The sequence below is a fragment of the Alexandromys fortis genome, unplaced genomic scaffold, assembly GCF_014885135.2.
Source record: "Alexandromys fortis isolate MF-2015 unplaced genomic scaffold, M_Fortis_MF-2015_v1.1 scaffold_3, whole genome shotgun sequence".
Taxonomy (NCBI): Eukaryota; Metazoa; Chordata; class Mammalia; order Rodentia; family Cricetidae; genus Alexandromys; species Alexandromys fortis.
The window spans coordinates 25,624,732-25,646,661 of NW_026067909.1; the positions used below are offsets into that span (position 1 = coordinate 25,624,732).

General features: G+C 41.5%; 1 protein-coding gene across 1 annotated transcript in view; it reads left to right on the forward strand.

Moving 5' to 3' along the window:
* Csmd1 (CUB and Sushi multiple domains 1) overlaps positions 1–21,930 on the forward strand; it is a 1,119,426-nt gene that overhangs the window by 798,042 nt on the left and 299,454 nt on the right. Inside the window, exon 12 of the mRNA XM_050136505.1 lies at positions 9,265–9,368. Coding sequence (XP_049992462.1) covers positions 9,265–9,368 — 104 coding nt within the window. The remainder of the gene's footprint in view (positions 1–9,264; positions 9,369–21,930) is intronic.

Below are 21,930 nucleotides of genomic sequence, written 5' to 3' on the forward strand. Positions count from 1 at the left end.
CTGGTCTCGAACTCACAGAGATCCACCTGCCTCTGCCTCCCGAGTGCTGGGATTAAAGGCGTGAGCCACCATCGCTCGGCTTTCCATCTGCATTCTATATTCGTCTTTTTGACTTGTTTCTTTTAGTTCACTAAATCCAGTTAGTGTTGCTCCTATACTCTTACGTGTGGCACCTTCCAAAGGAGTATGAGAGACCTACCAACGACAGCCCTCCAAAGGAAAAGGACTCTTCCTCCATCGGCAGCTATCAACTGCCATTGGCACTTCAGCTAGAGAAAGGGCATCAGGAGACCCTGCCCCCTCCATAATAGAAGCTTTAAGTCTCTTGGTCTCGTAGAGGTCTTGTGTGGGCAACCACAAGGGCCGTGAGTTCCTGTGTATAAGATCCATGTCTTACCCAGAGGCCTGCCATCCCAGCACTCCCCTAGCATCAAACTTTATCTCACCCTTAACGCTGATGCACTTAGGAGTCCCATCCAGCAACTGCGAACTCTACTCCTGGATCAAGGGAGGCCCAAAGGCAGTGGGGAAGTGATCTCTTCCTCAAGGTCAGTGGTTTGGAGACAAACGAAGCAGGGGCTTGCAGCCAGTCCTGACCGCTGCTGTCTAGGTTCATAAGGGCCAGGTGTGAGAATAATTTCAGCTTTGAAAGCTAATTTCTCTTGAATGTGTTCACACGGCCACAACTCTAAATTCTGAGTTGTCTGAGTTAGCCCTCCACCAGGAGGAAGTAGCACCGTATCTGCTGTCTTCGCCGGACGACACCATGGCAGAAAGCTATGGCTCATGGCTCACATGGTTAATTTCCGCACTATTCGTTTTAAGCAAAATACTAATTTTGTGTTTTTTAATTTTAGCATAAAATATTCATAACATAATAAAGGCTGTAGATGTTTTCTACAACAAATATACTATAAGTGTACAAAAAAATAATCAAGTAATTTCAGCTAATTTTTTTCTAAAATGGTATATAGTAGGTCTTAGTTCATTACCCTTACCATAATTCTTTGATTTACTTTACCACAACTTTAAAAAGCATTCTTATTAATGAATTTAATAAAGAAAGATACCTACTCTCTGTTCACTTCTCAACAAAGCTACCTGGCATGGCTTTTCTGATTTGCCAATATCTTTCAAATAGGTTTTATTCATTGTGTCTTATGTTTGAAATTGTCCTTAAAATTCCAATTATTTATTTTAACTATATAGATTGTGCTACTTCAATTTCTGTGAATTTTTTTTCATAATACTAGCATTATCATTTACAAAACTTAGAGCTTTAGCCAAGTTCAAGGGCATTCACTACACCTGCAGTGTTTTTTAGTTCATGAGACATCCTCTAGGGAAGGTGCTCATTATCAATCCCAAATCACAAGTAAGCAATTCTTCCACTGGGGACAGGGCATATGAGTCCAGCATTTACATTTGCATGCAAATGGTCTGACACAAAATGGTTTCATTCTGCCTTTATGTGACTTTATTTTATATGCATTTTAAGATATTTAAGGTTTTCTTTAAAAATGCAAAGAATAATAAAAAAAAAACCAATGAGAATAAGAAGCATATCACTGTAGCCCAGTCCCTGCATCACCGTTGTGGGCTGTATTCTCTTATCTATGGCACTCCTAGCTTGGGGGTCTTGTCCCAGGCACTTGTACCTATGTGTTCCAGCTTAGGGGAAATGGAGGTAAATGGCCATGTAATAGACCAATAACCATCCAGGCCTGGTGGTGTAAGCCTTTAACTCAGCGGTTCTCACCCTTCCTAATGCTGCAACCCTTTAATACAGTCCATCATGTTGTGGTGACCCCAACCATAAAAGTTTTTCATTTATATGTCATAACTGTAATTTTGCTGTTGTTATAAAGTTTAATGTTAGTACATATTGATATACAGGATGTCTGATATGCTACCCACAAAGGGGTCATGACCCATACATTGAAAACCTCTGCTTGATTCAAGCACTTAAGAAGCAGAGACAGAAACATCCATGAGCTGGAAGACAGTCTGGTTTGTATAGTGAGTCAGCCAAAAGTACAAAATAAGACTCTGTCTCAAAAAAATCTGTAACCGCGACTTTCTGAACTTCATCTCATACTCACTGTAAGTAATGTATTTTCCCAACTTCTAGCCAGTAACCCAACACCCCAATAGCCAGTAGCCAGAGGTAAGAATCAGTCATCTCTTCCGCATTTCCCTCTTCTCTACAACTGTGTTGTTGATCTCGTAACGCCTTTCAGAAGCAGGATTCTCCTAAACCTATTTCTCTTCACTGAGTGCAGATGGCGGCTATATACCATTAGGAGTGACCCAGACAGCATGCACCATGAGCCAGGTTTACTCTGTTCAGCCCAAGCTCCCTGAGGCTCTGCTCAGCTCTGGCATGAGCCGTAGTTGAGTCCAACTGCCTGGAGCCATCTGCATCAGCGTGTTCTCAACTCTCACCTCTCGTGAATGCTCCATTTCTGATGAGGAGTTGTGGACTTCAGGGCCCAACCCCAGAGCTCCACACCGTTCTTCAACACTTAAATATGTTGTTTACTGTGTTAGAGTAAATGTGGACCTTTTTATTATATTTTTTATCGACTAGCCCTTTCTTTTCTAGTTTAATGTGTTGTTTGCTAGGTCTTCACCCCCTTAAACATTATTCTTGTTGGTAATGTACCCTTAAGCCAATCGGATGATAATGAGACATCTAAATAGATTATCTGAGAAATTAAAAATGGTTTTCCCTTCTGCATGTAATATAGTCTCTCTGCTGAGCTAGTGCACTAGGACGGCTTACGTTATCTTTTAATCTGGACCACATAAATCACCTGTTCTGATGTACCACTAAAAAAGGAAAGTATCTTTGATTTGTAGTTCTTCAAATATAATCCACGTATTTTCCTGAGTATGTGATGAGAACCCTTCAGTGCGTCTTAGAGCAAAATGGCTTTGAGGTGACATCATCTCCACATTCCCTTGTAGTGGTGTTTTGTTCACTATAATGAGACACCTTTAATCTCCAGCCTCAACTCTTTAATGAGTTGTCGAATGTGTGGTCCATGACTTTTCTAATTATTGATCCTCCACCCTTTGTTATAGCTCCACACACTTCAATATCCTCCCTTTTATCTCGAGAGCTGTCATTTTTCTCTCGCCACCCTTTCATCTTTTTTTCCTGCCTAGGATACGCCTCTAGTCGCTGTTTGATTGATGTGAGCATTAATTCTGGGTTTTGCCAACTTCTAATGATGTTCTGATTCTCTCTTTTGCAGTTATTGTATTGTGAATTTTAAATTCCCAGTCTCTCAATTTTAATAAATACCCTTCTCGGTTTCACACATCTGAGAACACATTTTAATAAGTTTCTGGGTTCTGTTAGGGAATCCACTTGCTTGGGTAGCAGGGGCTGAGGAGAGGCTCTTGGGTGTCTCTCTGCCACAGCCTCCCTCCATGTGACAGTCATGGTAAACTTTTAGCACCCCCCACCCTTGCTCACACTTCCCCTGCTGAGCTGGGTAATCTCTAATGTTGTTCGGTAAACATTCTGTGTCCCTGATAAGATTACTGGCTTTTCTTCTCTTTTTCATTTTTGCAGTTTATGTTAAATGTATGTACATTATGGTATAGATTCCTCTCATCAATACACAAGAGAGACAACGCACTTTGGAAATAAAGATAGAAGTATGTAAAGGAACACAGCAGAACTCTGCAACTATGCAGTGATTTCATACAAGAGGTACAGGAAAGATGGTGTCCTGGACACCAGCTCCCATGCACACTGTCTGTGTGCACCATGTGGGTCTCCAGAACCCCATAGGAACCAACAGTTCTCATTTTGCAGAGGACAGACTGTCTAGGAGAGGAGTCATGCTCCCTGTATAAGGCTTCTCCCTCTTTCATCTGTTTCCTTTTTAGATTTACTTTGCTTTTCATAGCAGAGTTGAGTGGGGTGTAGATACATTTTGATGTAAGAATCCTGTTCTCAGGGCAGCATAGGATATGGGTGAGAGTCTGCTTCTATAAAGAAATGCTCAAGCGAATTCTAAGGACTCTCGGTCATTTTGCAGCCTGGCATCACTTCGGTCATTCCTGAGCTTATAAAAGAGTTCCAGATGGGTCATTCCTCCAGACTCTGTGACAGACCCACGTAGTCAGATAGCCTTTTTCTTTTAATCAAGCATTAACTTTTCCAGTTTTTTTTTTTAATGACTGACCATTATGATCTCAAGTCAGTCCATGAAGAACATTAAGACCATTTGATAGCTATCATTTCCGAAGAAATCACAAACTGTGGCTTTTGGCAACAGTGCTAATAATCCCCAGCTGCTGATTGTTTAGCTTTCATGAGGAAATTCACACATGGACAACTTCCTTCCAGTACAACTTAGAGCTGAATGAATCGGATGACAGGAAGGTTTGGGTTCCCAGAGCCCCTTGCTTGTGTAACTTAAACCCTCAACCTAATCCTTGGGCTGAAGGACGAACCCACAGGTCTTAATTAGGCATTCAGGAGTTTTTGTTGTTGTTGAAGATGTAGGGGTTTTACTAAATTTTTTTTTCAGGAGAATCTTTGAAAATTTTAAACAATTATATTTTTCCCTGCTTAGCTTCCCTCTTTCAGCATTATTTCCCGCCCAATCATATTCCTTAGAAAAATAAGAGTACTTTGAGGCTAGAGAGAGGTCTCAGCAGTGAGGAAATTTGCTGATCTCACACAGGACCTGGGTTCAGTTTTCAGTACACACACACACACACACACACACACACACACACACACACACAGACTCCCAGCCACCAGTAACTCTTGTTCCAGGAATCCAATGCCCTCTTATCTCCATAGGCACTAGGCACATATGTGGTACATACACACACATACACACACTCACAAACACACATGAACGCACATACACACAAAGCATTCATACACATAAAAATAAAAGCAATCAATTATTTAAAAAAAAGAATTAAATATGACATGAAAATAAGCAATAAAATTAAAATGGAACCCTAGCACGGCATATATTGCTTTCCTTGCTGTCAGTGGCAATTTTTATCATAGCTTTTTTTTTTTTTTTTTAGTCAGAGACACAACTTTCCAAGTTATTTTTTCCAGTTAAGGTTTCTTATGTATTCCCCCTTAGTGTTTAGGACCTGGGAAACAAGTAAGACCTTTCCTCCTCTAAGAAGGTCACAGCAGACCTGAAAAAGTCCCATCCCCAACATTAGGCACAAGTGTGTTTTTCTCTTGGCCGCTCATAGATATCTATAGTCATCAACACTTTGAAAAGTCTCTCCACAGATTCCCACTTTCCCTCCTCACTCCCATTTTCTCTTCTGCCATTCCTTATCCTCCCTTTCCCTACCTCCTCCTCATCTCTTCTTACCCCCACTAGCCCTCTCTGTCCCCTTCACTCCCAAGTCTCTAGGACAATGTCCTCTCACCACTTTAATGGTATTTGGTCTGAATTTGGAGAGCTGCTCTCTCCGTTTGGATTATTCAGTGTATATAGTGAAATACAGTGAAACGTATTTTGAGATAATAAGGAACTTACCTCTTTTTGATCAACAAATTAGAAGGCCAACACCAGTAATAGCTGCTTACTATGTAAGGCTTCCAAGTGCCCTGGCGGAATAGAGTCGGTCGTCTATTTGCCAGTTGATGGGTTTTTTGTTTGTTTGGTTTTGAACAAAGATTTTTTTAATTGAAAAATATTTAGGCAATATGTTTTGATGAAACTCAGTGGTACTTTTGTGGCCACTTTGTTTTGTTTTGCCTTGTTTAGAACATTCTTTTGACTTATTTTGATTTTCATTTTTCTCTATTGGTTTTTAAAAACTGTAAAGTTTTCCTCTTTCTTCTGACTGAGGTAGTAGGTCTTAAAGCTGCACTTATACAGGCAAACAGTAAACACAGGGAAAGCTAATAGGCTTGCTCATAAATCCTCACCTGTACAACATTGCCTAAGTGTCAGCTGCATCCATTCTAATGACTGATGCTGAGTGGGAACCAGGGGGAGACAGAAACCTGCTCTACCGCTCAAGACAGGCTGTCTGTGATTTAGCCCCACCAGCATTTTGAGGGGCATCAAGAATTTTGATTAACTACTAGCTTTATTTCTACTCTTTACCGTCACTTTGCTAATGACCTGCCCATATCATAGCTATATCCGCAGTAGATTTTCTGATTTGACCGACAACTTACTGAGATTCCCTCAGGTCTCAAAAAAGAATGGGCTTGAAGTTCTGATTTGCTGTGTGTTTGCTACCACTGCACCTGTCTTCCAGTTTACAAGGAACAATTATATAAAAGACAGGAAAGCTTTCACACGCATTGTATTAGGGAGCCACAGATGCACGCGTCTACATAAATTTGCAAGATGATTTCTGTATTACGTTATTGAGTATGGCATTGTTTATTTACAGAAATAGCCATGTTTTCTAAACTATTCACTCAGCAGCTTATGCAGGTACTCTCCCAATCCTAGTTGTGGCAGATTCATGTTCATTATAGATTCAAAAAGAAGAGGAAACATACCTGTCATTCATATGAAGACATTAGGATGGTCTTTCTATAATACAATATGACATCATCATCATCATAATAATAATAATAATAAGTTTTTAATGAACTGAAGAATCCAAAGACTGATGAGCACACAGACACAGACAGAAGAATTAGCCCAGGGTCCCTACATGGGGTGCATGACAGGCATTTTATATGGTAATGAAGTACTTTCTCCAATTTGAAAACTACCTTGTGGAAGGATTTCTTGGAACACAGATAGGGAATAGAAAGTATTTATCAGAGAAAATAAGGAAATTGAGAAAAACAAGATTCCCCCTGAACCAGTCAGTCAGAAGCCGGTGTGCCCTCTCCAGGGAAGAGGGGAATTGCTAAGGCTGGCTTTAGTGCCAAGATCTCAGCTTCTCTGTGCAGCTAGGGTTTGGGAACTTCTCCATCTTCTGCAGGTGCTTGAATCTCAGGACTCAGCTGGGTTCATCCTCAGCCTCTCTGGGGAGCACACTATGGGATGTGCTCAGTGACTTAAAGTGACTTTAGCAAGCCTTGAAAAGGATTGCCATCAGTGTCTACATAGGACGTACAGGAAACACTTGGGAAACACAAACCTAGAATGTGACACCCTGGTTTCTTTACCGCATTACTCTGAGACCCTATTTTCCTATAGTCTATAGTCAGGAGAGAGGAAAATAGAAGCAAGAAGCCCCAAAAGTCCTCATTTTAATTTGGAAAATGCAAAGAACGTTGTGACAGCTGTCAACACCACACCTGCTTCAGTACAAACAATGCATTCATACAAACCCCACAATTTGAATTAATAGTTTTTTAAATAAATTGCAATAGCTGTGTCACTAATTTTAGTAAGAATTTGTAATAATATTGACAATTCATCCCTTATTAGCCTTACTAGGGACAAGCAGCCGTCTAAAGAGCTTATGCATGTCACTATGAGTCTTAGGAACACTGACCTCACTCCCAGCATCACTTACTTTTTATAAAAATAGTCTAACAGGGAAGCATTTGATTTCTTCTTACAAGGCATTCACACTCGGTCATAAGGTGCAATTCCTGTTTTCCCTCTCCCATCTGCCCCCTTCCTCACCTGCCCCCATGGGCCACTCTGTCACTCACCCATGCCTCTTTCTATATTATCATCTGTCCACTCAGTTATCCGTCTCCCATCATCTGCCCATACACCCATACTTCAATGTATCACGTACGTACCATCCATTGATCCGTTTATCATCCGTCATCCGCTGATCGATCCATATGTTTATTTATTGTCACTCATCCATTCTCTGTCTATCACCTTACCAATCATCACCCATCTACCCTTTAATCTACTTATTTATCACCCAGCATCTATCTACCATCCACCCATCCTTCTGTCAATCTGCTTATTATCATCTGTCCATCCTTCTATGCATCCATTTAACTATCTGTCCATTCACTGATCTGTCTTCCACCTATCCAGTTATCTATCTAACTAATATATCATATATTTCCCTTACTTTTCATCACCAATAACTCTGTTATTTGTGTATTGCATCTATATATCCATATTTATATTTGTCTACCATCTGTAATAATCTGTTAATATCTTCTTTGTATGCCTGGCTATCCAATACTTAGCCTATGTTCCTGACAGATTTGATCGCCATGCCTCTTGATCGCAATATTGATCAACAAAGGGAATATTTGTTTGTTTGTTTGTCTAAGGAGAAAATTTCCTGTGGTCTACAAAGAAGGAAGTTCATATAGCTATAGTCTATTGGTGGGTCAAAAAGAAACCTGTCTAGTATTTAATAAATGTTAGTCATCACATCCAAATATGCTTTACATATATACTATATATTCTTTAATTGTGGTATATATTATATATGTGTGCCATTTTTATTATTATTTAAACACCACAGCTGAAATTAGCTCAGGGTTATGTTTCTTTTTGAATTATGTTTTAGCATAGGGAAATACATCTTGTTATCTTTTGGTTAACCACCTTCTTCCCCATCTATCTGTCTGTCTATCCTTCCTGCTTATACCTGCACACCATCCATCTATCCATCCATCCAATAGTCTAATCAGGGTCAGATGGTGCATTTCATTGATTGAGAACTTGACTAGTGTGGGTACACCCTTCGGCGCCATTCTCAGAAATAGAAAAGGGAAACGAAGAGAAGAAACTTCAAGGTTTTGCACAGCTAAGTGTAGTATTAGATCGTAGCTTAGCCTCAGAAAGCTCTTATGTTATTGAGAATAGTATCAGGAGATCTACACAAGTAAATTTGAAAAGATTCAGAGTGGGGGAGGGGGAGGGAAATGGGAGGCTGGGAGGAGGCGGAAACTTTTTTTTTCCTATTCTCAATAAAAAAAAAAAAACATTCATTGTAAGGTGCCCTTAAAATCAGGCCTCGTTAGCAACAACGGTTTTCTTCCTGTTTACATTGGCTTATTCTTGGTTAATTTAATCACCTGGGTTGTGCTTTGTAGTTGGTAGACACAAATTAAGTGAGGTCAGGTTAATCTCATTTTAAAACTCACAGTAAACTGAAACAAAAAGAACATTTTAATCCCACAGAATTCTCAGACTCAGGCAAACCAAACCTCGAGAATTCCTGCAGCAACTGGAGGCAGCTTAGGAATTGTTTGGTATCGATCTGACTTTAGAAGTCAAAGCTAACCATGAAACTGTAAAGGTACATGGCCAATGGAAGGTCTGTATTGTGCTCTTAATTCTGTCTTTCCTTTGGATTTAGGTCATCAAGCTGGCTTTTGAGGAGTTTGAGCTGGAGAGAGGGTACGACACCCTGACAGTTGGAGATGCTGGGAAGGTGGGGGACACCAGATCCGTTTTGTATGTGTGAGTATACCATTTCGCTTCTCTTCTCAACATGCAGTTATGTGGGAATATGTTGTTTGGTTTACCTTGATAAGTGCCCTCCCTGAAGATGCTAGGGGCAGTCGCTCTGCTTTTATCTGGGGACTAACAAAAGAACACATTTTATCAGTATGAACTGCTTTCACTAATCTTTTAAATGTATGTTCCTGGCAAAAAATAAAATGAAAGTAACAGAGTAAAAGACAGAAATGAGGAAGCATGCGCTCCTCAGCTCAGGCATCCCTGTGGGTCCCCTCTCTTCCCTCCCCAGTGTGAACAGGTGTATTTGGAACGGTCGTTTTCTGGGAAAATGCCATATGTTTGCTTGGAACCATCATGCTCTACAAAACTACCCGGTCAAAGAGGCCAAGACTGCAGAATAAGGAGGCCAGAGTCCCACGAGGCTCAGGACAGTCTGCAGGAACCCTGCCAAAGGCCCCTGCTTGGGCCTGGAGCTTCAGTCTTTCTAACCCATCACGAAGTCCACTTTAGGTGCTTAGAGCTGTGGGATTTTGTCAGTTCCCATCAGATCTGTTTTCATCAAAAGAAAACATGTGCTCTGGAAATGTCCATCTTTGTAGATCTTGAGCTGAGAGGGAAAAAAAATGTCCCCCTATCTCAGATGGCTTCAGGTAGTAACTCGGAAACCACTGTCCTGGAAACGTCTGTCACTCATGGCGTGATGCAAAGGGACTTTCCTCCCCTTTCTCCGTCTGTGTGTATGCCATTATGTGTTTCTTTTATATCTTGGGGAAAGTGGCTCCTGACGTCTTGGGAGCATGGAGAAGACAGCAAAGGGGTGCTGTAGCATTCTCACTTTGTGGATTGCTTTCCTAGGAGGTAATATACATTTTTGAAAGCACCATGGTGCAACACCCATGCATGTGTGGGCCTATTGGTGGCCCAGCCTCGGCTATCTGGGGGCTTGGAACTTTTCACTCTTTCTGTTGTCAACATGGTAGCAGATGAGCATCTCTTTTGGATTGTTAGTGCCCATTCCCACTATGACTGACAGGAATTAATGCCATATGACTTGCTCATACTTTCCAATGGGTACAAAGGCAGCAAGAATAATTCCATGACCAAGTGTTACCCAGAACACCCCAGGTTGTCTAATGTACCCTGTATTTCCATTTCATCCTCTGAATTGTGGATACATAGTGCTGCTATGCTTCTGTTAGTGATGGATCTCTCCTGGTTCCCAGCTAACAGTGTAGATGGAGACCACTCCTTTGTTTCCCTGCTGCTCAGATGCGAATAATCACACACAGAAACCATATTCATTGCAACACTGTTTGACCAATAGCTTATGCATATTTCTAGCTAACTCTTGCATCTCAAGTTAACCTATTTCTCTTAATCTGTGTATTGCCACAAGGGTGTGGCTGGTGGCTAATGTCTTTCTCCTTCAGCAGCAACAAGGTGTCTCCCTGACTCCGCCTAATTTCTCTATCTCTGTTCAGATTTCCTCCCTGGCTTTACTCTACTAAGCCATTGGCTGAAACGGCTTCTTTAATAACCAGTGGTAATAAAACATATTCATAGCATACAGAGGGGAATCCCACATCATAACTGGATGCGGCAGAGGCATTTCCAAACAAGTTCTGCACTCCAGGTCTCTACTTCTGTAACGTGGATGTCATTGTCCTTAAATGGCCTGTATGTGGATCCTCTCTTCCCACCTATACCTCTCCTTTTGCTTTTCCAGCAGCCATGCAATGCAAAACTCTTCATGCCTTCTGTAGTTAATTCAATTGCCTTTAAGAAAAAATTGTTTGCAAGAAAATTTAAGAGCTAGAGAGTGTCACCATCTAGGATGTTACTCATTGTCCACCTGTCCTAAGAAATTTATGAAAATTTACATTTTCACCAAAGTGGATATGAAAGTATTTATTTTCCCAAACCCATAACATTGAACATCTACACAAACACACATAAATGCAATCACATATTTGTAAATACTTATATATTTATTGTTTTAATTGTTATTTTAAAAACCATTGCAAATAAAATATTCAGACACTAAAATTAATCAGACCCATAGACTTTACAACTTAATAAATGTCTATGCAGTTATGGTAGCCATTCAGAATGGAAACAGTGGCACTCCACATGACATTTCATACTTTTGATATCAAGTATATTTTATACATTTCTCCACTACCAAAATGAAAAAGCCATGACAATTAGAACCAGAAACTCATTAGCTTTATTGACAATATTGAAGGATTAGAATCATCCTAGTTGTCCATCATCAGATAAATAGATAAGGAAAATTTGGTGTATATATAATGGAATATTATTCATATTTTAAAAAATGTTACCACAAAATTTGTAGGAAAATTGACAATCATAGAATGTATAATATTAAGCAAGGTCACACACTCTTAGGTTAAAAAATACATAACCTCATATTTTATTAGATCTAGCCAGTAATATGTATATATATAAACAAATATATATATATATATACTGGTATGGTATAAGATGTAGAAAAGAGAATAAATGCTTGATATTATGGGATTAGGAAGAACTAGGTGTAGATAATGAACAAGAGTTATAATTATATATTTATAATAATACTTGCCAAATGGCTGGACCAAAAAATGCAATTTTTTTGCCTTTAAAAGCACAGAGTTCTTTAGGATAGCACTGGGCACCTGTATTGTTGGTATGTTTCCATCCCTGTAACAACTGGCCTTGGAACAGTGGCACCGTGTGGTGTGTGATATTAGCTGCAAACAGTCAGATAGTAGGTACACATGGACTGGGAATCAAAGATGGAGTTTCTGAGCTGATACTACTTCCTGCCTCTGTGATCCTGAGGGAAATCATTTTACCTCTGTGTCCCTCTGTCTCCATGGCTACAAAATATGTATAATAAACTTAACTAATAAATGTAAACCATATGTGAAATGGTTTTATTGTTGCCATAACATCCAATTTTTAAAAGAACGCCACTCAAATAAATGAGAATGATTTTTAAATAAATGCAAGATTTAAAATATCAATGCAGTAAGGAAATGCCCTAGAACATCCCATGGGTTGCTATTAAGGATCTAAGCTCATACTCTCATTTTTTTAAAAGGCTTTTTGTTGTTAAGAAAGCAATGGCAAACTATATGTTACAATGACATAAGTGTTATTAGGACCTCTTCGTAATAGCTCAGATCTATAAATGAAAATCTAAATGGCCGACTGAATCAAACTGAGGTGCCCTCCGGGAAACATAATGTAAGCAGAAGCAAAGCACATTTAATCTGCTGAAGCCAAGGAAGAAGAGCCGTGAAGAGCTACTTCCTTAGTGTCTGGTTCGCACAGAGAAGGCAAATACTGGGGCCTCTCCTTGTTTCTGGAACAAACAGGTAAATCCAGATTAAACACCAACAACCCAACTGGAATAAATATGTGCTATGCATTATTCCCAGTTTGGGCTTTATCATCTACTAGGACAAACGACAGATACACTGAGACCCTTTAACTAGCTAGCAGTCTGTAGACTCAGGGAACCTCCTGATTTAGGTTCAGCGTCACCACACCAGACTCAGCTTCCCATATGGTGGGCTAGTACTGAGTGCTTTGGATCTAGTATCTCACTGGTCCTCTTCTTGGGTGACCAGTGGCCTCTATTAAGAACTTGAAAGATATTTAAAAAGGGAAATGACGTACTGAGCGAACAGCACATCCCAATGGGGTTTTCAGAGCTCTGATTTCTGCTCACAGATTTTATTTTCTCAAACTTTGTAACACAAAGCAAAATCCCTAAGGGCTCGGGTTCATCTGTCACCCCACTCTTCCCACAAGAAGAATGGATTTTCTCAGGGTATTTGTATAGCATGGCAAACTCAAAAGAAAATGAAATAACTAACTTAACAGATCTCTGCTGAGCTCTTTCTGAGAATATATATTGACAATTTTCTCAAAATTAAATTGCAAACTGGCGAGGGGAGATATTGCTTTACCTGGCCTCGCGCTAGCTGGCAGTAACAGGAGATTGCGTTAACTCGGATGTCCTGAGGATTGCAAGACAGGATATGGATTTTTAAATGTCCACCCCTCTATGGGGATGAAAGAATCTGTGTGCAAGTAGGCAGCCTCCAAACAGCTAGATACTTGGATTAGATAATAAGGAAATGAGTTGATCCCCAGGGAAACCTCAACCTGTCTTCAGCCTGTTTCCAGAAAGAGCCCCTGCCTTGGCGTGGTTATGATTGGCTTCTCCCTGCTGGCCTGAGATGAAAGGATTCATTCTCTTTATACCCAAAGAAAACCAGGCACCAGGGGGATGGCTCAATCCCAGGGACACAAAGCTTTGGAATCGATCCCCTGCACTCCCAAAAGAAGGGGAGAAAGAGAAAAAGAGAGAAAAGTGAAAAGTGAAGAAAGAAAAAGTCACTGCCAGTCAGGTATCTTTGGTGTGATCCCACAGACTCCCTTCATGATGGAGGACTTGGGCAAGTTCTATTAGGAATAACGACCGAAAAAAAATCTCAATTTAAATGTTGTCTAGAAAACAAATTCGCTTTTCACATTTATGAATTGTGATTAGAAATAAAATCAATTAGCACTGAGGGAATGTATTCTGTGGATCTCGTGATCTAAAACTCACATCCAGATGATCTTGGAAACAGCAGCTCCCAGGTACCTGGAGTTCTGCCAGGCACTGTGGTTTGGAATTAGAGGTGTGCTCTGGTCTCCTGGTTTGTCCATTATTAGTTTCCCTTTGTGTTTAGGAAAAATACTTTTTCAAGCATAAAATGTTAGGACTTAGCAGGGAAAAGAAAAGTAACTGTGGTCCTGAGTTAGAGGAGTGATTCCCTCACTGCAGCAATTATAAGCGCTTTCTCTATAAACATCACCCTTAATGGCAGCAAGACAGTTTCCAATTGTGTCTTATAGAATAGGAAGCATATTTCCGTGTGGGTAAATTTATTGATTGATTTTAGTCTTGAATGCAATGTCAGGAAATCTGATACATACCTAAGCATTCACGTGATTTGATTTCAGTTCTTACTCACATCTAAGTATTTTTGGCTTCAGTTTTCCAGTGTATGCTTTTGATTCTTTCTCATCCATCCGTGTACCTAGTTCTCTGTGATAAAATAGCATTACCAAAGTAACGTAAGCAAGACAAGGATTTATTTTAGAGAAAGTTTCTAAATGGATAGTAACCTCACGCCAGGAAGAGGTAGGATGGCATTGGGGACAGGAAGCTGGCTGTTAACATTTCATCGGCCTCCAGTAAGCAAAGACAACAAACAGGAAATGGGGGAGGGGCTATAAATCTAAGAGCCTGTCTCCATTCAGTGAGGTACTTCTGCCAGCAATGTCATACCCCCTAAACCTTCCATAGCTTCCCCAAACAGCACCACTGGCTGGGGAACCAGTGTTCATGTGTATGAGCCCATGGGAGACATTTCTCATGTCAAACCGCCACAAGATACTTAGCAAACAGAGGTATTCATTTCAGTGGTACTACCATTCTCTTTTCCTTGAGTGTTTTGCTGTCCTGGTGCCGCTCTCTTCTTTATGGGCTTGAGAAAAGCCGTGTATTGTACAAAAAACAACTTTCTAGAATTGAGGTAGACATGGCTAAGTTACAATTTGCAGCAAACTGGCGCACTTCCTGTGTGCACTCTCTCAGTCCCTGTGCATGGAGCTCCAGCGTGTGTGTTGGTGTCAACTGATGACTGGGTATTTTCCTTCCTTAACTATTCAATCAGCAGGTTACACACACTGGGCTGCCCATGCCCAGACAGTAAGTTCTGGTCTGCGGTCTACTGTAATCTTCCTCTGCAAAGATGCATTTGTTTACCCAGTGTGTAGTTGAAGATGCCGAGATTTACGGGTGTGGGTAGGAGTCTCCCTCATTTACCTTTCTGTCTTGTATCTGATTCAGCCTGGCTTCATCACTAAGTAAGCTGCAATGCATGTGTGTGACTGCTTGCGGGAGAGTTGATGAGCCAGTGTTAGGATTCTGGTGTGAAAAGCACACTTGACTGGCAAAGCCACCATGGGGAACATTCTGGCTTAGAGTCAGAGTCTATAAGGGTTAGAATGCTGCTCAGACTGCCACTGTCTCCTGACAGAGTTTCAATGCTCTGTAGATGCTGTGGGGATTACAGTATTCATAAGTCTGCTGTATTTATGTGCCCACATTTCTCTGCATTAATTCCCATGACTTTGACAATGGTCTTGGAATGTGTGGACATCCCCACGTATTGGAGTGAGCTGCTTGTTCCTCCTGGCCACCCAGAACCAAAATAACCGCACAGAAATTATATTAATTAAATCACTGCTTGGCCCATTAGCTCTAGCTTCTTATTGGCTAACTCTTACATACTTTTACGTAACTCTTAACTCAGTTCTATTAATCTGTGTATCGCCACGTGGCTGTGGCTTACCGGCTAAAGTTTCAGCATGTCTTACTCTGGGTGGTGGCTCCATGGTGTCTTTCTGACTCTGCCTTCTTCCTACCAGCATTCAGTCCAGTTTTTCCTGCCTCCCAAGTTCTGCCCTATCAACAGGCCAAGGCAGTTTCTTTATTCATTAACCAATAAAAACAATACATAGACAAAAGGACCTCCCATACCACCCACCTCTTCATCCATGATGCTGGTCTTAGTCTGCCCCACCCCTGCAGGTTCCATATGACTTGAGTAGTAAAGCCCATTTTATAAGAAGCATGACTGTGTCACTATTCTGCATGCCTCTGCTGCTGTCCCTCCCGCCTGACTGCTGTCCTTAGCTCCACTTTCCCGTGTTCATCACAGGAACTTCAGTGCTGTTTCTGACCTTCTACTTGTATCCAACAACCACTTTTACTGTGGAAATTTCCCCTGCATTGTGTCACCATTTCCTTCCTTATTTTATGTTGAGCCTTGCATTTAATCGGTTTTATTTTTTTTGTCTGTATTGTTTTGTTAATTTGTTTACATTTTCATTTGTGAATTCTACTTTAAATCATGGATAATCCACTTTTGTATGATTGGGGTTTTTTTGTTTTGTTTTGTTTGTTTGCTTGTTTGTTTTTGCTATCACATTTACACTAATGGCTTCAAGTTTAATTCCATCTTGGTCACAGGACACATTTTATACGATTCTGCTTTTGGCTGGCCAGGTGCTCCTAAGTAGTCCATGTAGCTTCAAAGCCATAGCAATCCCAGGCTTCAGAAAGCACCACCACACCAAGTTTCTAACCACATAAAGCTGAAGTAATAATTAATATGGGGCTCTGCCTGTGCCGCATTCTGATTTACCTTCTGAGCCCTTTCCCTAAATCTTGTCTCCTGATTGGGTCCTTGCCTCCCTGCACAGTTATTGAAGGGGATGTTATTGTTGTTTTAAAATCTCCCTTCTCCTGTTGATAGTGTCATGAAGTTGGTCTTTGTAGTACCATGGTGGTTGTTACGGGTATTAAACACTTGATCTGTGATATTCTATATTTTTACTCCCTGCTCATTTCCAGCACATTTCTACAAACGCATTGGTTTAAAGAGCAGAATCCATAGTCTCTTAGTTCTGAATAGAGTTCCGTGGGCCAGCATCGCTGTGAGCTAGGTTAGCCCTGGGAGATTCTGGGGAGGAACCCATTGTCCTCTCCTGCTCTGGCGGCTGCAGCAGGCCTGGGCTCTTGTCTGTATTGCTGCCTCTATCCTTACCTGGCCTCTACCCTCTAATGGCTCCCTCTGCTCATCCCTTATGCATTAATTCTGGATATCCTTTGCAGCTTACCTGGCCCTAAGCTCTTTATTGAGTTAGATCCAGGATATTACCAATATCCTGGTGCAAAGGTTTGAGGCATGGATGTGGGTGAAACTGTCATTCACTTTTACAGCTGGGGTCCACAGTCAAATGCCAAGGACTCCGGAAAACTCACTAACCCCCAGATCCCTTTGCCTGTCTACCAGACCAACAAGCCGGTGTTGTAAATACTGACCTGGTTTGTGAGGTTTGCTTTAATTATTAAACGTGACTCACAGAACTCATGATGAAGAGATGAGTCTTTCCACTCCATCCTCTCTTCCTTCTCAACCTGGAAGCTTCCAGCTTCCTGCTACAGCACTTTTTTTCTTCCTAATGAATTTCCCAGAAATTTCTAAGGTGGTGGATTGGCTACCTGACCTTAATTTGTAGTGGCAAACTTTGGCCTAAGGGTTTTCCTCTTTTTGTAGAATTCCGGGGCACAGTACTTGTGATTGGCAGTTTAGCTTCTGGCCTCTGAGGTCCCACATGGGAATCTGTTGTCATCTACATCATGTGTTCCCTCTGGTCTTCAAAGTTTTCCCTTTCTTTTGTTTTCAAAAATAAATTGCATTTGTCTTTGAGTGGATTTGCTGGTATTGAGTTCACGTCAGTTCTAGGATTTATAGTTTATGTTTCTTACCAAATCTGATAAATTTCATGTCAAAAGTTGCTTATCGTAACACTCTGTTGACTTCTTCTTTATGCTCCAAACCCTGCTTTGTCATCTCCGCCCCTGTGCGATGAGCATTGTCCCCAAGCTCCTTTCACTTACCTGTTGACCCCTCCTTCTTTTTTTTTTTGACCCCTCCTTCTAAATGAAACCCAGAGGGTGAGTCTTATTTTAACTGACTGTTTATTTTTAGTTCACTTTTCCTTTAAATTTTATTGAAAACAGCTTACATTTCTTTGCTAAGATTTCCTTCTCTATTCCTACACGATTGAGAGAATTTGCAAAGGTCATGCGTGGTTTCTTAGATGTGTGTCCTTTGAAAACCTGGTGCCCAACTCCCAACTAGGATTCCCTTCAGTAGTTGGTGGATCACGTCTGCTCACTCAGGTTGTGATTTTTCTCAGGTCTTTGTTTGATGATTGCATCCTGGAGATCTTTTCTGTCTTGTTAGGATGGGCAAAGGACTGGTTGAGTCCTTTATTTCAGAAGGTGTGCCTTATGCATCAGCACTGGGCTTGACCTCTTGTCGTGGCTGGTCCCCTGATGATTTTAATTATCACTGTGCTGCTGCTTTGCTTAGAGGCGAGCGCTCCCTGATGGCACTTGGGAATGGACCACATCGTCTCTCAAAGCTTGATGTAATGATCCAATGGGGTGCGGAACTGCTCGTCTTTGGGGTCTCCCTGATAGTATCGTACACCTGGACCCTTGACTTTGCCTGACTCTGCTGAAGGAGCCATCAAACTTATATCTGCAGATATATTTCCTTAGGGCAGGCTGTCTGTGGCTAGGTCTACTTTGCCAGTTCCTCCCTGTGCAAATGGAGCCTTGAAGGTGAGGGACATGTCTCTGTTGCCTTGAAAAAATGAAAGAATGTCAGGAAGGAGCTAGAGACCCTTTATCCATATAAAAAGTCAGGTATGATGATACACTCTTTTGACCTGATGCTGGGGAGTCGGGAACAGGCTGATCACTAGAACTTGCTGGCTAGACAGTCTAGCTGAACTTGCAAGCCCAGGCCAAAGAGAAAGCCTGCCTTACAAACAAGGTGGTTGACTCCTGAGGGACAATACCTGGGATTGACCACTGGCCTATACACACACACACACACACACACACACACACACACACACACGTTTTTTTTTTGTTTAAACAAAATTGATATAATGGAAAGTGGGATTTTGTAGCCACAGGGAAGGAGGGCATCTTAACTGCCTTCTGTTGGCAGCTCTGTAGTCTATGTATGTACTGGTGGTACCCACGTGGCTGGAGGTCAGGTAGGCCATATACTCAACTGTTGCTTGTTTGGGGCTATGGCCCAGCTTTCCTTGCTCTTTTTTTTTTTTTTTTTGTAAACATGTCTTCTGTCTGCTTCCTGGACTGTTTCTAGGACTTTAGGTTTATAACACACACACAGGGTCGGGGGGAGGCACAAAAGAGGATCTTCATGACCAGAGGGGTGGTCAACCACATCCCATAGCCTGACTGTACTAAGTAAAAAAATTGAGAAATTGACATCCTTGGGAGGGGGGCTCTGTCAATTTTTTTTTATCCCTTTGATCTGTGGGATCAAAAGGTTTGTATTTGATATTTGTAGATGGCTCAAGTGATCATCGTGGCGTGAATTAGTGAAGTGAAAGAAGAGACTGCACATGATTGGTGTAACTCATAACTTTTCCCATGTCATCTGACTACTTATGGTTGTTCTACCTCAACACCTTTCCCATGCCATCTGACTTGAATAGATCCCAACTCAGTGACCTTTCTGTCACATCGTGTGAGACTCACATGACAATCACTGTAAAAACCAGTCCACTCCAGCACCTCCAGTGCCACAAGAACTCCTCTGTGGGAACATCGGAGACCCTAACACACACACACACACACACACACACACACACACACACAGAGTCATACGCCATTTCTCATCAGAGCATTACATGTGACATGTTCTCTAAATCCTACCTGCTTGGTAAATTTTCAGAGTCAGCTTGATTTCTGTGTTAGAGTCTCATCCCTTCCCACCCACCCTACTCATGTAGTGGCACCTGTCACATATACCCAATCATTCTGAGTGACAGGATCCCATGTTCATGATAGGTGGACTGAGTCAGAGCTCACTTCATTTATGTATGAATTGCAATAGAGACTCCCCAGATAAAGAGTTTAAAGTTCTTCCTACTTTATTTGTTGACCAACTCAGTAATCTTCTGCCTCTATGTGACTCCAGGCTTTTGCACCAGGATGTCCCCGAATGAGTTGATATTTTACTCCATTTATGGGTTGACTGTTTTGCCCATTTTAGAACACGCCTTGTGTTTATTTCTGGGAATCTGCACCTCACATTGAATGGACCTAATGCATCCAGATGTCCCCACAAATCGCACTATTTAAACCGTATGCCCATGCTAGCCTCTCAAAGGGTTCATAAACCACACTGTAAAGCCTGCTAAGAGGTTCAGGTGTGGGTCACTTTTTATCTTGGGGTCAGTACTTCCTTCTCAATGACCTAATTCATAATTAAAATTGGCGTATTAAAGGTTAGTTCCCCTTTCCCTCCAGGCGCTCCCTGGAGGAAAGCAGGTGTGACATACAGCAGGTGCTGCTAGATGAAACCAATTTCCTGTCTTGACAGCTGTGTGGCATGATCAGGTCTTCTTCCCCCCTCCCAGCTTTGAGCAATTTAAAACTAGCATAGAGTAGAACAGAAATGCCGTGTGCCTATACCTGTTGTATCAACACAGACGCAGACCTATGTCACCCCACCTGAGTCGGGGTAGGGAGCAGTTCCTTTGCTGCCCAAGACACTACTTGTCCCTGCCCTATCACACATCTGGGTTTACCCCAACCCCTTCTCTGCTCACCACAGGACTGTCCTTTTGAGGCTGTCACATAAACAGAACTATATTCTTGATTGCTTTTGGGAGTTCAAGTCAAGTGAAAAGTGGTACAACCATTTTCAAAGAGAGGTGAGCAGGTTCGTGGGAAGGCAAAGAGGCATCAATTACAACAGCAATCTCATTACTGTGCAGAAATTCACCTTGGGATAAACTCCTGCATGAACATCTTGGCTCCTCTGACGATAACTGTCAAGAATGAGAGAAGTGGGCCAGTATGTGGTACACTGGCTGAGAGAGATGCTGCTTAGCACCTCAAAGGCCAGCTAAGAAGCTGTCGGCACACCATTGCCGCAGGTTTTCCTGGGCGTGCCTGTGAGTGAAGGAGGCAGGGCCCACTTTCTGCCACCTTTCCCTGTCAAATGCAGGCAGGTCTTGGAAGTGAGGGTCAAAATGCTGAACTCTTCAGTAGGAACAGAGGGAAGATGTCTTCAGAAATGGGACTGTTTGATCCTCTCTCACTCTCTCCTCTTCCTGTTTTAATACCAAGGTGGATGCTGGAAGTTCAGTCTGAGATGGGAAAAGGAATCTCATTGTTCAGGGAGGTTAAATGCCAAGAAATGCACCCAGTCACAAATGAAACTAGTCCATGCGCCAGGGACCTGGGCATTACGTATTTGATCCCAATGTGCTGAAACCTAGAGGCTGATGAATTAGTATTTAAGTATACTTATATAATCATATTTTCAGTATAAGAAAAAAGCAAACATCAGGGCTAATTTTGTAGCTCGGTGTAGAGCCCTTGGCCAGTATTCAAGAGGCTCTGGCTTCCATCTCCAGTGCAGAAGAAAAAACAGTATTGTGAGAGGCAACCTGGGGTGGAAGTCATGGTGAAGCAGTCTGGCAGCTGGAATAGTGTAACCTTACTTGAGCTCTCAGGTGCGGTTTAATTGGAATGATTTTATTCTGAGCATTAATAAAGGTAAAGGATCAATCATCATTGGTTTATTTGAAACTGTGACTGTTGAAAAAAAAGTTTTTAAAGTTTGTTTTTTCCTTCATGCTCAAGTACTCTAGTAAAGCTACCACTTGGTTTAATTTCAGCTTCAAATGATTGTAAAAACATAAATAGGTTAATTAATTAATTAATACACAAACAAATAAATCCTATTTAAAAAGCCCAAGCAGCTGCAAGGGACAAAGAGTCTGTGGGCTTGCTTTGCTTCAAACAGCTTTCTCCCTTTCTCTCTCTCCCTCTCCCTCTCTCTCTCTCTCTCTCTCTCTCTCTCTC